The following is a 16,017-nucleotide window of genomic DNA, read 5'->3' as shown; positions in this document are numbered from 1 at the left end:
TTTCAACCCACCTACTCCAACAATTCTCTCCCTTTGCAAATGAACATATAATGCATATCTGAATTCTAAAATATCATTTTAAAAAAATCTAATTACAAAATGTTGAAAGATCAAAGAGGTAATTTTATTAAACTGGCAAAAAAAACTGGTTTGTCACAAATTCAGGCTTTATATTAAATTTCATCTTTTAACATTGCCCCACCCATCCTAAGAACCATACACAATTCACAAACCTATAAAAACTTTAACCTTTACCTTTTACTTTCAAGGGAAAGTACCAAAATAGTGAAAATTACAAGAAAAAAGAACTACTGCGAAATAGGTCAGCAAGAAACATTACCAACTCTTCTGATGCACCCTTAGCAGACTGTCAGTTGAGAACAGCAAAGAACAAAGAACTGCCTACTTTTCTATCGGTTAGAAGTACAAAAACTTAGAAAGGATTTAACAATAATAAAAGTAATCTGACTTGGCTGGGCAGAAGGAAGGCACACCAGTCTTATATTATTACAATCTGCTTCATTTGTTCTTAATAAATGCATGCACAGGAGATATGCCAGGCTACCAATTGTAAAATACCAGTTTTCATATTCCTACCCAACGGATAACCATTCACCTGAGGGAAAGAACAGGCTAAGAAATATTTGAAAGGGAATCAAAATTCTCAATGCACAAGAAAATTTCATTCTGATATATTTTACTCCAAGGAATAACACCATTAGGTGGACTGCCAAGTTTAAATGTTGTCACTATGTTTTAAAATTTTAAACCTAAAATGCGAATTCAGTAAGGTAACGCCATCTAAATAAACTAGAATTGCTACATGAAGGCACGTTCTAAGTAAAAACAATGTTATATTCTAAAGCAATCTGTTATTTATGGCAACACCAACTAAAGAACTTGGGCCATACAGTATTTTGATCCTTTATCTATTGCTACTTTGTTAAAAAACATGGCAAGTACTGGGTAAATGGAAACACAAATATTAAGCTTCCTTGTAGTTTTTTAATTTACTTCCAAGGATGGAAATTTTGTATTCCCTCTGACTGCAATAACTTCTTAAAAGACTAATCCTAAAGGCTCTAATAAAAGGTTGAAAGCCATTCCAAGCAAAATTCAGAAGAGCTAGTGCCAAAACTTATTAGTTTTATCTCAAGTAGAGACATTTGTGATGTCAAGTAATGGTCTGGATCTGCAACGATTTTCTAAAGCAAGGGAGCATACTGGCTTTTAAAAATCGCAAATATATGCTCGTCTTCGAAGGTATCTTCCACATACATAGGAGCCTAACAGTAACCGCGAGTAGAGAGGCTTTCATCCACAGAAGATCCCGACTGCCCTAAGGGCAAGATTTCCAACACACCTCAAGCACCCGTAATTCACCTAGCATAAGCTCCAGGGATTAAATTTATATTGTAACTGGGCACCATCCTTTCCATTCTAACTTCACATTTCAACTCACACATGCAGGAGAAATCTGAAACTCATCGCTCTGACCCGCATTTTCTCCAACTACAAAACGAGGAAGTGAAACTATCTTCCCGAAGGTCTTTCTCAAAAGTCTGCCCCGGTAAAGAAAAGACGAAAAAAGGTTTCAGGGTCTAAGAGCAGAGCCTAACTTGGGGCTGCCAGGAATTTCCCACCATCGCGCTCTTGAGTATTAAATCGGAGGAGGAACACCGTCCACATTCATTTGCACTTATTCGTCTTTTCTCTACTTTTCCGAAAGCTCTGAAGGCGGCACATCCATCAGCTTTCCGCGCGAACACTGTAGAAAGGAAGCCCAAAGCCCTTGGTGTCCTTTGTCACAATCCCACTTCCAAGCCGCGTCTCCCTGGAAGCCGACAAGTGGCTCAAGCACAAATACCGCCGCACTCCGCCCAGCAGCTGGCCTCTCCGGGCTGAGGCCGCAGGGCGCTGGCACAAGGACGCAAACAGGCTGGGGGCCTAGCAGTCACACGGCCTGGGTTCCACCCGATACCTGTCCCTTACCGTCGGCGTGCCTGGGCCCACATCTCTGCACCTCTGGGCGTCCGAATCCACTGCAAAAAGGAAAATCGCCGTACCTACCTCACCGGACCGTTGTGGGAGTACCGGAGAGCCACACAAGTTGCTCAGCACAGTGCCTGGCACACAGCGAGGGCTCAGAAAAAACAGTAATCATTACTTCCACTCATTACCCGTGCCTTCGCTGCTCCCCCTTTACTCCCTGTAAATCCCGGGAGCAGCACCTCTGCTTCCCGAGCCAAAGACCTCCTCGCGTTTTCGTGTCGCCCCCGCCGCTAAATAAAAGCCTCCTCCGGTCCGAGCCAAGCTGGAGCCCGTCGCCCGGGCAGAAAAGGCTCTGCGGGCGCGCGGGGGGCGGGGAGGAAGACGGGCGGGAAAGGCCGGCGAGCGGGCCACGCGGGGCCCCGGGTTCCCAAGATCGCCCTGGGGCCCGGGCGGCGGCCGCGGCTCGCTCTCCCCCCGCGCGGCCGTTGGGCGTGGCACGCGCACGCGGCGGACGCGGACACGGCCACGCGCGCCGGCCGGTGGGAGCGCGGCGAGAGGGGGCGGGGAAACTCCGCGCGCCCGTGCGCCCGCCTGCGGCCGTTGGGGGGGGGGTAGGGTGCACGCCTCGCGCGGCGGCCACTGCCGCCGCCGCTGCGACTTCTCTGTCTCACAAGCGTCCCAGCTCGTCTTCGTCCCTGGGCCGCCCCGCCCCGCCCACACCCCGGCGTACCTGCGCGGCTGAGCGGGAGAGGAACAAGCTTTGCTCCACAGTACGGCAGAAGGCAAAATCACCTCACGCAACTGCGTCCGCACACACGCGTGCTCCGTCGCCGGTCTATATAACCGCGACTCAGCCTAACTTGTTGCGGCCAGGTCGAGCAGGCTGGTGACCAATCCCGACTGCGTCCTCTGGGCTCTTCGAGCAGCAATTGGGTACTGACTCAGGATGAAGGCGTGGCTCTTGATTGGCTTTGACTCATGCCTATGAGACTGTGAGGATCTCGTTTCCCTAGTAACGGATTGGCACTGAAATAGACCAATGACTTAAAGGTACCTCGGAAAAGAGGGTGGGAACTTCTTTGACCGATACCCATAGCAGCCAATAAATGCGTGGGGCCGCTCCCATTCGTTAAAATATGTTCCCTTGGGCGGAGATCCTTTTTCCATACAGGAGCGGTTGCTCCACAAGGTGGGGCCCGTGTACTTTGGGGAAGTAAACCCCAAGCAACTAGGAGGTGGGCGCCAGGGAGGCCAAGGGAGCCCCTGGCCAATCGCAAAGCGGGAAAGATCTGATTGACGCGGGGGTTGGACTGCGCCAAGGAGACCGAGCCCCAGGGCCGCCGTGCCCTCTGGGCAGGTTCGGAGGCTCTCCTGTCCCCGTCCTCTTTACTTTCTTTCCCTCCCTGAGGCCCCTCTCCCGCCTTTTCTGCACTGTTTAGTACCAGGGAAACCAAGTGGGAAAGTTCCCGTTGTTTAGTTTTTTTTTTCTTCTTCTTATAGCAACTTTTTTATTTCCAGGCGGCCGCCTAAGGGTACTTGCTGGCTCTCACCATTAGTCAGCACTATTGTCGGACAACAGTTTAAGAGAAGGCGAGAGGGGAAAGTAGCGCCCGTCGTGTACCTAAGATCGTGTAAAAAGGCCGCACGTGAAAAGTGCTGTTGAGTTTGAGAACACAGATTTCTACCCTGCTGTTCGTGGCAAGTGCTGCAGCGGGCTGGCCGGATGGCCGGCTGGTGGGAGCTCGCTGAGGTCTTCCCCTTCTGTTGCTGCCAAGGAACCGTAGTCCGTAAAGTCTCCGCTCTGGTTGGTCCTTAATGCAACATCCTGTGCGTCACCACCATTGCCATTTACTGTTCCAATAGCTGGGGGTGTGGGGGCTGCTTTCGCGTCGTTATGTCTTTTTTTTTTTTTAATTTTTATTTATTTGACATAGAGACAGTGAGAGAGGGAACAAAAGCAGGGGGAGTGGGAGAGGGAGAAGCAGGCTTCCCGCGGAGCAGGGAGCCCTATGCGGGGCTCGATCCCAGGACCCTGGGATCATGACTCAAGCCGAAGGCAGACGCTTAACGACTCAGCCACGCAGGCGCCCCGCGTCGTTACGTCTTTAAAAGGTAATTTGTCACACTCCTACACGGACACCCCAGAGGTTTCCCGAAGCACTTCAGAGGCTAAGTGGCGCACCAGCCCGGTCCTGTCCACGTCTCTAGGTGTTTTATTGGGCCCTCTGTTGGTCACCATGAGCATTTTGTAAGGAAATACACAGATGCCTCGGTCGGTTCTCATTCCAGGCATGTGATCTCCCGTTAAGTTTTGCAGAGAATTTGGGAATGAAGCACCTGGAGCGTCTCTACTGGGGGAGAAGGGGCGCCGGCAGCAGCCTGTTGGGACCCGGGCGCGTCCCTTCTCATTCCCTGCGCGGGGACTGGCCCGAGACGAGACTCGCGGCCGCCCCCAGGAGCCTGGTGAGAGCGTCCCTCTGGCCCCCCAGGTCCCACTGCCCCATCGGCCCAGCTCATTCAACATTTATGAAACTCCTATTAAGGACTGGGATCAGAGATGATCTGGATGCCGGGAGCCCCGCAAAGGCAGGCGTCTGGGACTAAGCGTCTGGGACTAAAAAGGCATCGGATGGAACTCAACCCAGAGGAGAGAATCCACTAAAGTTTTCTAGAGTAAGGACACCCATCCCCACCCACCCCCACCCCCACCCCCAGGATCGGGTCGGCTTTGCTAAGGCATTTGGAGTTTATTCTGACGGCAGAGAAGAGCCCCTGGAAGGGTTCTTAAAGGCTGGACTCAGAGATTTCCTTTTACAAGACGACTTTCGAAATTGAAATGCTAATGAGAGCAGACTTGCAAAACTTTAAAATTTACAGATTGGTAATTTAACCCAAATGGTTTATGATGAGAGTCAGGGCTATTCTTAATCACATTTGGAGCGAATTTTAAGTGATAACTGCTCTTTTTGTGAGGCTATTTGGCAATCACTATTAATATTGTGTATATCACCCAAATCAATAATAGTACCTTGGTATATAGCCACACCTTTTTTTTTTAAAACAAAGAAGTGTATACCCTCACTTGCAACTGCAGCAGTCAGCTTTGTTAGAATACTTAAAAAGTGGGGCACCTGGGTGGCTCAGATGGTTAAGCGTCTGCCCTTGGCCCAGGTCCTGATCTCCAGGTCCTGGGATGGAACCCCATGTCCAGCTCCCAGCTCAGTGGGGAGTCTGCTTCTCCTTCTCCCTCTACCTCTCCCCCTGCTTGTGCTCTGTTTCTCTCTCAAATGAATAAATAAAATCTTTAAAAAAAAAATACTTAAAAACTGAAAATGTAATTGCTCATCAATTGGCAAACTGATTAACCAGTGATGTGCATATAATATGGAATACCATGCAGCAGTTTAAAAAAGAATGAGGTAGGGGCGTCTGGGTGGCTCAGTCATTAAGCGTCTGCCTTTGGCTCAGGTGGTGATCCCAGAGTCCTGGGATCCACGGGAAGCCTGCTTCTCCCTCTCCCATTCCCCCTGCTTGTGTTCCCTCTCTCGCGATTGTCTCTGTCAAATAAATAAATGAAATCTTCTAAAAAAAATAAAAAACAAAGAATGAGGTAGAATTATACAGATATGGACGGGTTTCCGTTTGTTATTTGGATTAATTGAAAAATATCAAGTTCAACAAAATATACAGTGAATTCCCATTTAGGTTAAAAAAGCAAGAAACTCCTGATTTCTGTATGTTAAAATCAATATGTAAGTGCATAGGAAGAGTTCTAAATTTAAAACAATAGTTATTCCCCCAAGAGAATCCCCTAGGTTGGGAGTGATAAGGATAATGTATTATTTGAAGTTGTACAATGAGACTGTGTTCGTGTACTGTGTTGCGTAACGGGAGGTAGAAAGAAAGGAAGGGGAATTGGATTACCAGAGAGAGAACGTGGACAAGAACCCTCATGTGGCCATTGCTGTCTTCCATGGGAAAGGGCAAGTTGACATTCTGTGGTAGCTTCCCCACTCAGATCATAAAACCCTCAGGCCCCAGGTGCTAGATACGTAGTAAATGTTTAGTGAGTAATTTATCACCAATGAATTGTCTGGAGCACTGTTTCTAAGGCAGGGGAGTCAGGGGAGATCTTACCCCCAGGAGACTTATGGCTTCAGTCACAACTGGGTAGAGGGACTACAGGCATCTAGTGGGCAGAGGCCAGGGAGGCACAGGTGCACAGGAGAGACACCCTCCACCCTCCCCACACCCCTGCCATGACAAAGGATTTTCCAGGCAAAAAGTCAGCAGTGCCAAAGCTGAGAGACCCTGATCTGGCTTCCTGGGTCACGTAGGAGAGAGTCCCTAGCCTCCTGCTGGTCTTTCTCTCCACCGACAAGCAAAGTCTGCAAACCTCTCCTGTACACTACTTCACCCCCTTCTCTTTCTGCCAATTCTCCCCAAAGCTATGAGAATCAGGGTAGGAAGAAACATGGCCAAGACCCCAGAAAACACAGTTTAGTGGCCGGGGGGGGGGGGGTTGGGGGGCGGGGAATATTAGGTAAGGAATGATCCTAAGAATATCAACTTGATCAGTGTTTCCCAAACATAGCTAATCATTTATGCAGGATGCTTAAAAATACATGCCTGTATATGTCTTTAACCATTAAACTCTCACCTGTGAACAAAGATCTAGTGTAATAACATTCATGACAGCACTGCTTGTACTAGAAAGACACAGGAAACGACCCAAATATGGAGCTATATGGAACTACTCTTACAGGGGACTGTCATACAACCATAGAGAAAATGAGGCAGATCTATGTGTACAGTTACAGAGCAATCTGCAAAGTGCAGAATCATGGAAAGAGTAAAAAAGGGGGAGCGATGCCATGGGGCAATTATTTCTATTAAGATATACTGTATTGCTCTAGTTATCTCTGCACATTCCTGGATGGTTTTGCTGTGCATGCCCAGGTCATGCCCGGAAGGAGTCAAACTGTTAATGATTGCTAACAGGGAGGTGAACTTGGGCCAGGGTAGGAGAACAGCTTAGTTTTCATTCATCCAAAGTACGTTTTGATACTGATAATTTTTTTTAACATGTGCATGTATTCTTTTTCAAAAGAAATTCATTGTTAAGTGTAGATGTTAAGGGTAGGAACTACAAATATGGGGTGCCTGGGTGGCTCAGTCCTTAAGCATCTGCCTTCAGCTCAGGTCATGATCCCAGGGTCCTGGGATCGAGCCCCGCATCGGGCTCCCTGCTCAGTGGAGAGCCTGCTTCTCCCTCTCCCACTCCCCCTGCTTGTGTTCCCTCTCTCTCTCTCTCTCTCTCTTGCTGTGTCTCTGTCAAATAAATAAAATCTTTTATTTTTTTTTTTAAAGATTTTATTTTTCAACAGAGAGAGAGACAGCTAGAGAGGGAACACAAGCAGGGGGAGTGGGAGAGGGAGAAGCAGGCTTCCCGCTGAGCAGGGAGCCCGATGTGGGACTCGATCCCAGGACCCTGGGATCATGACCTGAGCCGAAGGCAGACGCTTAACGACTGAGCCACCCAGGTGCCCAATAAAATCTTTTTAAAAAAAAGGAACTACAAATATGGACTTTGATCTTTAAAAAAACAAACAGGATAGGGATTAAGAGTACACTTACCTTAATGAGCACTGAGTAATATATAGATTTGCTGAATCACTATATTGTACACCTGAAACTAATATAACACTGTTGTTAACTACTGCGGAATTAAAATAAAATAGGTGCACCTGGCTGGCTCAGTAGGTAGAGCCTGTGACTCTAGATCTCAGGGTTGTGAGTTAGAGCCCCATGTTGAGTGTAGAGACTACTTAAAAATAAAATCTTTAATAAAAATAAAGTAGAATTAAAAAAAATATCCCTTTAGGTATATGAGGGATTTTGAAAATGAAACATCAAAGTTTTTTTTTTTTTTTTTAAAGATTTTATTTACTTATTTGACAGAGAGAGACACAGCGAGAGAGGGATCACAAGCAGGGGGAGTGGGAGAGGGAGAAGCAGGCTTCCCGGGGAGCAGGGCACCTGATGTGGGGCTCGATCCCAGGACCCTGGGACCATGACCAGAGCCGAAGGCAGACACCCAACGACTGAGCCACCCAGGCGTCCCGAAGCATCAAAGTTTTAATCAGCCTGCCTACCAGACTACTAACACCTTTTCCTTTTGCTCTTTACCATACAAAAATCTAAAGAGACCCTTTACTGGCGTAGAAACACGTGCCTAATTGGATTTCTTCTTTTTGGCATTGACTGTCTGCCAACATCACCTTCCTGAAACTCTATGGAATACTGGCCATGAGCCAGGCAACCCTGTGAATATTCTCTATAAAGATGATCTCCTTTAATGTTGACAACAACCATATTTCTCATTTCTCAGAAACAGGCTCAGAGACGGTAAGCAACTAGCCCAAGGTCACACAGCTGGGGCTGGAAACTAGAACTCTCTGACTTCAAGCCCATGTTCATTTACCTATTTGTCAATACTGCCCAGGGAAGAAGAATATAGCCCCAAGTAAGAAAAGGGGTTTGGCCTCCTCAGAAATGCCTGAAAGCCTGGAATATACTTTCATGTCCTCAAGCATACCATCAAGTAATGCTACAGAGACAGCTTTCCAGGTGATTTGAGAATTCTGGGATCCATAGCAAATCCTAGTAATCTGCAGGATTTAAAAAATTTTAAAACACATATTACAATAGTACCCATATATAACATAAATCCCCAGAGCATGTAGTTTATTAAAAAGAGCATCTTACAAATTATGTACAGTATGTCATGCATGCTTTAAAAAATACCAAAAACAATATATGCATATGTGTTTATCAGTGTTTGTGAAACCACAGAACAAGGTCTCAAAAGAATGTACAGCAATTGGGGCACCTGGGTGGCTCAGTTGGTTGAGCGTCTGCCCTCGGTTCAGGTCATGATCCCAGGGTCCTGGGATTGAGCCCCAAGTTGAGCTCTCTGCTCAGCGGGGAATCTGCTTCTCCCTCTCCTTCTGCCTGTCTTCCTGGCTTGTGCTCACTCTCTCTCTCTCTCAAAAGATAAAATCTTAAAAAAAAATAAAAATAAAATTTAAAAAGTCTGTACAGCAATCTGATAGTAGTTACTTCCTCTGTGGAAGACATGGATAATGAGGGTTTGAAGGAAACTTTCACTTTATCTGGATTGTTTAAAAATTTTTACATTAAACTTTCCATGTAGGGGCGCCTGGGTGGCTCAGTTGATTAAGCATCTGCCTTCAGCTCAGGTCATGATCCCGGGGTCCTGGGATGGAGCCCCGCATCAGGCTCCCTGCTCAGCGGGGAGCCTGCTTCTCCCTCTCCCTCTGCCTCTCCCCCTGCTCATGCTCCCTCCCTCTCTCCCTCTCAAATAAATAAATAAATAAATAAATAAATCTTTAAAAAAAAACCTTTCCATGTATTATATAATTTAAAAAGTAACTTGGGGGCCACCTGGGTGGCTCAGTCAGTTAAGCATTAGACTCTTGATCTCAGTTCAGGTCATGATCTCAGGATTGTGAGATCGAGCCCCGTATTGGGCTCCTTGCTCAGTGCAGCGTCTGCTTGAGATTCTCTCTCTCCCTCTCCATCTGTCCCTCCCCCTGCTCTCTCTCTCTCTAATAAAATCTTAAAAAAAAAAAAGTAACCTGGCATAACCCTAAGAGTGGCTTGTGAGTACTTATTATATACCAGGCCCTGAACTGAACATTTTATGAAAATTGTCTTATTTCTCACAATAATGCTAATTATTGAGATAGGTCTAATTATTATCTTTATCTTACAGGGAAAGAAACTGAGGTTCGGAGAGGTTTATTGCCCAAAACAGCCAGGAATTGAACACAGGTTTGTCTAGTATCTCTCATTAAACACAGCTTTAAGTCCCTGATGCCTGGAGAAGTCTGACAGAGAATAAAGGAGCCAGAGGACAGCATGACACATGTCCTCTGATCTTTGGCTGCAGTGTTGGGAGCACCCCAAGGAGTCCTGGGTACTGTGGTGGCCCAAAGAGCTCATGCCTTATCTGAAGAGTCCTGGGTAGTCATTTGTGTACATATATATATATGTATTTATCGAAGTATAATTGACAGGCAATATTATATTGATTTCAGGTGTACCACATGGGGCTTCAACAATTCTATACATTAATCAATACTCACCATGAAAAATGTTCTCACCATCTGTCACCATATAACATTATTACAATATTATTGACTGTATTCCCTATGCTGTTCTTTTCATTTTGATGACTTATTGTATTGTATTGTTTTCTGACATAGCTGTTTCCCCTCCTTCTAGGTGCCTGGCAGGATTATTCTGTCCTGCACCCTTATAGACAGGCATGACCACATGCCCTGCTTTGGCCAACACAACGTGAGCAGAAGTGACACATACCTCTTCCAGGAAGAGAAGTCTTTGGAGTTAGTGATTATTTGCTGAGGTCTTCCCTCCCCACATTAGCCCCCATACTCAATATCATTCCGCTTGGGGAATCTCCCTCAACCTGGGTCCCTGAGCAAAAATCATTTGCACAGAGCCAATCCTCCAAACTGCCCAAACTGCAATGGTCATATGACATAAACAAGAAGGAAATCTGTTGTTTCAAGCCATTGAGGTTTTGTGATGGTTTGTTGCCATAGCATTACCAGGCCTTTCTTGCCAGTTACAGATAAGTTTCTAGATTTTCCAGTGTTTTAGCACTCAAAATCTGGATTACTCACTGTTCTTTTTTAACATTTTATTAATGGTATAAAAGTGTTTGGTCCTCGCTTTTTTTTTAAAGATTTATTTATTTATTTATTTTGGAGAGAGAGAGAGAGAGAGAGAGAGAGCATGAACACGAGTGGGGGGAGGGACAGAGGGAGAGAGAGAATCTCAGGCAGACTCCATGCCCAGCACGGAGCTTGGTGTGGGGCTCGATCTCATGCCCTGAGATCATGACCTGAGCTGAAACCCAGAATGGGTCTTTCAACCGACTGAGCCACCCAGATGCCCTTTGGCTCTCACCTTTAAATATTTTATAATGAAAATATTCATTCTATGAGGACTATAGTTGGGGCGCCAGGGTGGCTCAGTCGGTTAAGCATCTACCTTCAGCTCAGGTCATGATCCCTGGGGTCCTGGGATCGAGCCCTACACCGGGCTCCCTGCTCAGCTAAGAACCTGCTTCTCCATCTCCCTCTGCTGCTCCCCCTGCTTGTGTGCTGTCAAATAAATAAAATCTTAAAAAAAAAAAAAAGAACAAGAGGACTATAGTTGGATTTTTTTTTTTAAACTATTTGGAATTTTTATTATTCATAAAAATACTTTAAAAAATGCTTTTCTTGGTCTTAAAGGAACAACTACATTTACATGTCAGTCTACAAATAGATTTTAAATTGTAGTAAAATATACAGAACGTAAAATTTACCATTTTAACCATTTTTAAGTGTAAAATTCCATGGCATTAAAAGTACATTCACGCTGTTGTGCAACCAAACTCCGTGTTTGTAAATGTTGTCAACTAATCAAAAAATATTTTGAGCACACTAGGAACTAAATAAAATATGTTTGCAGACCAGCTTCACCCAATCTGCATCTCCATCTGATGCCAGGCTGCCTGGGCGAAGCCTGCACCCCAAGCCCTTGTGCTTTGCAGCCCCCCTCTTCCCTTGCATGGGCTTCTCTGAAGGCCCTTTCAGCTCAGAACCTTTGATCCCAAGCTGAGAGTTCCTTGGCAGATGAAGCAATGAGGCAGCAGCGTGCACCTGTGTTATAACACAACAAACAGCCCCTTGGCATTCTGGAGGGAGTAGACAACAGGTACAAAGGCCTTTCTTTGCAAAGCTTGACCCAGCATCTACAGAAGGGTCACTCCAGTAGGTGGGGTCCAGGGTAGGGCATACCAGGGAGAAGGCACCACCCCCTTGTCTGTGAGCCTGTCGTCTGCACATGACTACTATCCGCACAACAGCACTCTCAGCCAGAAAGGGCCCATTTCCCAAGCCCACTGGCTTAGTGATAAATTGACTTACCCAAGTTTACAAGGCTACTAAGGAGACTGCTGGGTAGTCTGGAACTCGGAATTCCTGAATTCTGTTTTTAAAAATATTTTTCTCTGCGATTCCTATACATATTTATTATAGAAAATATGGCAAAGAGAAGTAGAAAAACAGAACTAAAAATCACCTATAATATTGGAATGGGTCAGGGTAGTACACGTAGATCTGAAGATATGAAAACATAGTTAATAAATCTTCTTTGAGAGGCAATCTGACTCTATCAAAATTGAAAATGAATAGCAATTCCACAGTAGGAATTTATTCTACGTAAACTTTTAAGCAAAGATCTATGTATACAGACTGTCATTACATCATCATTATTAGCAGTAAAAGATCGGAAGCCACATGTATGTCTATAAGTGGGGGAATGTATCAAGAATGGGTCAGGAGCAAGTACCAGAAAATCTGAGTAGCAGTTGCTGAAATGAAGAGGGGCTTACATTTCCCAGCTAACCAGTCTGCAGACAAGCTGCAGCTGAACACACAGAACCAGCATCTCTGTGATTCTCTTGGCGTTTCCCTCATGATTGTACTCTAGATATCACGTCAGTATTCTCCACAGCAAGGGGAAAGGAGTGGTATCTGTTCCCCTGAAGAAAGCAAGAGCTTTCCAGAAACGTCGTAGCAGACTTCTGCTTCTGACTCATTGGCCAGGCCACATCATGTGGGCACACTTGGCTGCAAGGGAAGATGGGAAAGCAAATATTGAGGGTTCTTAGGGATCTGGCTTCTGCAGTAGCAAGAGTAAAAAGGCTGGGAATGAGCACTGGATTAGCCAACCAATGGGTTCTGCCACAGGGCCTGGTTAAATAAAGTATGGTACAACTGAATAATACAGCATTAGGTATCATTAAAAAGAATGAAGGGGATATGTACAATTAAAGAATAAGCTCTACAATATTTTGTAAAACAAGGAAAGCAAGGTGCAAAATTCTGTATAGTCGCCTTTTGTTTAAAAAGGGGTAGTCAGGGTAGGAGGGAGACTTTTCCCTGTACACCCTTTTGTGCTATTGAAATTTTTAAAATAGTACGTACATTGGGAGCCTGTAATCCTGCATCCATTCCAGATAACTTCTATAACACTTGCTGTAGTTCATTTCAGGCTTATTTGTAAGTAAATAACTGGAATTTATGTGGATATTTACATACAGGAACTATAATCCTGCACATTTTCCTCTCTTCATTTGTCATATCTAATGAGTTTCCATAACACTGCCTCTCATGAAGTTGTGCTCTCTCTCTGCTTCACCTCCCCTCTTCCCCAGTTCTCTACCTTTCCTTTCCCTTTAATGCCCCCCACCCCGTACCCCTCTGCAGTGATCTTGCGTTCCCAGTCCCAGTACACAGCTGTGCCCAGTGCTACCAAAATGTTGAGCCTTGCCTCCACTTGACCTAAGGAAGTGCCTGGCAGGTGGGAAAGAGGTGTGAAGGGTTAAGGGATGAGCATTTTGCTGGTAGGGGAGGAGCCAGGGCCAGGGAGGCCAGGAGTGATTCCAGCCATTAGAAGAATTCTAATATTTTTTGATGCCCATCCTGTGCCAAATAATGTGCTAGGGAGTTTGCATACAGTATCATATATATTCTTCCCAATAATACCACACAATAGGTGTCTTTAAGGAACCCATGTGTCCTGGTTTGCCTGTGACAGTCATGGTATTTGCCTACTGTCCTGGCATCCCCTTTCACTCTCAGAAGGCTTGGATAAAAAATTGTATAGTCACCTTAACTATCCCTGTTGTCTAAGTGAGGATATTAAGGCTTAGAGAGAGAAAGTAATCTGCCCAAGGTTATACAGCTGGCAAATGATAGGGCTAAAATCCAAACTCTGGTCTATGTGGCTCTGTATGGTGTATATGGACCGAAATGTTGAGGCCCTAACCTCCAATGTGACTGTGTTTGGAGATGGGCCTTTGAGGAGTTGATAAAGGTTAACTGGGGTCTTAAGAGTGGGGCCCTAATCCAATAGGTTTGGTGCCCTTATAAAAGGAGGAAGAGATAACAGAGCCAGCTCTCTCTGCCATGTGAGGACATAGCAAGAATGCAGCCATCTGCAAGCCAGGAAGAAAAATCTCACCAAGGACCAAATCAGCCAGCACTTTGACCTTGACTTTCCGGCCTCCAGAACTGTGAGAACTGTGAGAAATAAATGTTGTTTAAGCCACCCAGTCTGTGATATTTTGTTATAGCAGCCTGAGCAGACTAAGACAGGCTCTCATTTCCATGCTCCTTCTGCTCACCATGCTGGAGGTGGGCCTCCTCATTCAGGGCCAGTCAGTATGAGTCAGTGACTGGTCCTGGCCTAGATTTATCCCTTCCATTTCCTGTTCCCTGAACCTAGGCCAAGGGTGGATCCATTAGCCTCTTCTCTAAACTGAAGTAGGCAGCTTGTGGTCACTCCCTGTATAAGTGTGGGTCTAATCAGGAGAGAGAAACCACGCCATAACTTGAACAAGCAGTTTAAAGATTATAATGAGTCTGGGATAATGAGGGATCGGCTAGTAACAAGTAAAGAGAACTCTAAAGAATATAAAAACAGCAGATACAAGAAGGAGCCACTGCTGGTAGGGCCAAGATAGTAAGAGCATCCAAGGAAGAATCTCTCAACCCCCACTAGGCTGGGATCCAGGCCTCAGGGCCCACTGAATGGCAGAGAAGTCGCTATGATGCCATGCTGGTGGATCTTGCTAGAAATCCACCCTCTGGGCTGAAAAATTTCCCTCTCAGGTGCTGGAAAAAGCTATTCACAGAGGCACTTCACTGAAGGCACTCTGCTATGAAAGTGCACAAGGGAGAACAGACAATGGAGGAAGCTGCTGGCTGCTAGGTGCCGCCAGTCCCTGTACACAGCAGGAGCCTGGTGCTGAGGGAGCCATCCTCACAAGATGGGCATGGGGCCACCGCCCACATGGCAAGGGCCTGGCAAGTGAGCACACTGGAACCAGGAAGGAAAACCTTTCCCCTTCCAGTGTGTCTCCAGAACCTTTACTGACAAGGTTTAACATCCTGCCAGTGGGCAAAGGAAAAAAAAAAATATCTAAAGTGTGCAGATCGGGGCACCTGGGTGGCTCAGTCAGTTAAGCAGTTAAGTGTCCGCCTTCGGCCCAGGTCATGATCCCAGGGTCCTGGGATTGAGTCCCGCATGGGGCTCCCTGCTCAGCGGGGAGTCTGCTTCTCCTTCTCTCTCTGTAGCTCCCCTGGCTTGTGTTCACTCTCTCTCTGTCAAATAAAATCTTTTAAAAAAATTAAAGGGTCCGGATCTATTTTCTTTTTTTTCTTTTTTCTTTTTTTTTTAAAGATTGAATTTATTTATTTGACGGAGAGAGACACAGCGAGAGAGGGAACACAAGCAGGGGGAGTGGGAGAGGAAGAAGCAGGCTTCCCGCGGAGCAGGGAGCCCCGGATCTATTTTCATAGAGCAAACAAAAAGGATGAATTGGGGCACCTGGGTGGCTCAGTCGCTAAACATCTGCTTTCGGCTCAGGTCAAGATCCCGGGGTCCTGGGATGGAGCCCCGAATCGCATTGGGCTCCCTGCTTGGCGGGAAGCCTGCTTCTCCCTCTTCCACTCCCCCTGCTGGTGTTCCCTCTCTCGCTGTCTCTGTCAAATAAAATCTTAAAAAAAAAAAAAAGGAATTGGAGGTGAGACAATAAATCAATAATGAGCACACTCTCAAAAAGGTTTCATGTATTAAGACTATACCTCAACCAGGGGTTCCCCCAACCAAGCAGAGGAGGGGTACTAAAAGTATACCTTGAGATTAAGGGGCAGTGAATCTAGGATGAAGCCTAGAAATCCGGGTTGTTAATAAGCTGTCCAAACAGTTCTGTTGATGAGAGCTCTCTGAAACTACTAACTCAGACTGGGCCCCTCTGGCAGATTCCTTGGATATTCCAAGGAGAGTGTGTGTCCGTCCCCCCACCCCCCACCCCCATGCTCCTGTGTATGTAGAGGTGTGTGTGTGTGTGTGTGTGTG

At 46.1% G+C, this 16,017-nt stretch overlaps 2 protein-coding genes and 1 long non-coding RNA gene across 9 annotated transcripts in view; 1 reads left to right on the top strand and 2 right to left on the bottom strand.

Moving 5' to 3' along the window:
- Positions 1-2,851, bottom strand: part of G3BP1 (G3BP stress granule assembly factor 1) — a 111,729-nt gene extending 108,878 nt beyond the window's left edge. For 4 of the 5 annotated variants that reach the window (XR_013445566.1, XR_013445567.1, XM_078066760.1 and 1 more), the window contains exon 1: positions 2,723-2,850. The gene's annotated coding sequence lies outside the window, so the exon portion shown is untranslated. Of the gene's footprint in view, positions 1-2,722 lie in introns of all 5 variants that reach the window. The other variant, XR_013445565.1, reaches the window with a different exon arrangement.
- A 56-nt stretch (positions 2,852-2,907) lies between these two features.
- Positions 2,908-11,569, top strand: LOC118538256 (uncharacterized). Of its 3 annotated transcripts, none has more exons than XR_013445568.1 (5): positions 2,908-3,042; positions 3,511-4,104; positions 4,302-4,665; positions 9,791-9,849; positions 10,303-11,569. It is a non-coding gene; the product is annotated as an uncharacterized LOC118538256 (long non-coding RNA). The 3 variants fall into 3 exon arrangements; XR_013445569.1 differs by lacking the exon at positions 2,908-3,042 and having other exon boundaries at positions 3,325-4,104; positions 4,302-4,455; positions 4,536-4,665; XR_004918530.2 differs by lacking the exon at positions 2,908-3,042 and having other exon boundaries at positions 3,325-4,104.
- Positions 11,570-12,672: 1,103 nt separating this feature from the next.
- Positions 12,673-16,017, bottom strand: part of SLC36A1 (solute carrier family 36 member 1) — a 275,737-nt gene continuing 272,392 nt past the window's right edge. Inside the window, exon 11 of the mRNA XM_078066763.1 lies at positions 12,673-12,722. Coding sequence (XP_077922889.1) covers positions 12,688-12,722 — 35 coding nt within the window. The 3' untranslated portion in view covers positions 12,673-12,687. The remainder of the gene's footprint in view (positions 12,723-16,017) is intronic.

Source organism: Halichoerus grypus, chromosome 2 (genome assembly GCF_964656455.1).
Source record: "Halichoerus grypus chromosome 2, mHalGry1.hap1.1, whole genome shotgun sequence".
Taxonomy (NCBI): domain Eukaryota; kingdom Metazoa; phylum Chordata; class Mammalia; order Carnivora; family Phocidae; genus Halichoerus; species Halichoerus grypus.
This window is presented reverse-complemented; position numbering and strand designations above follow the sequence as displayed.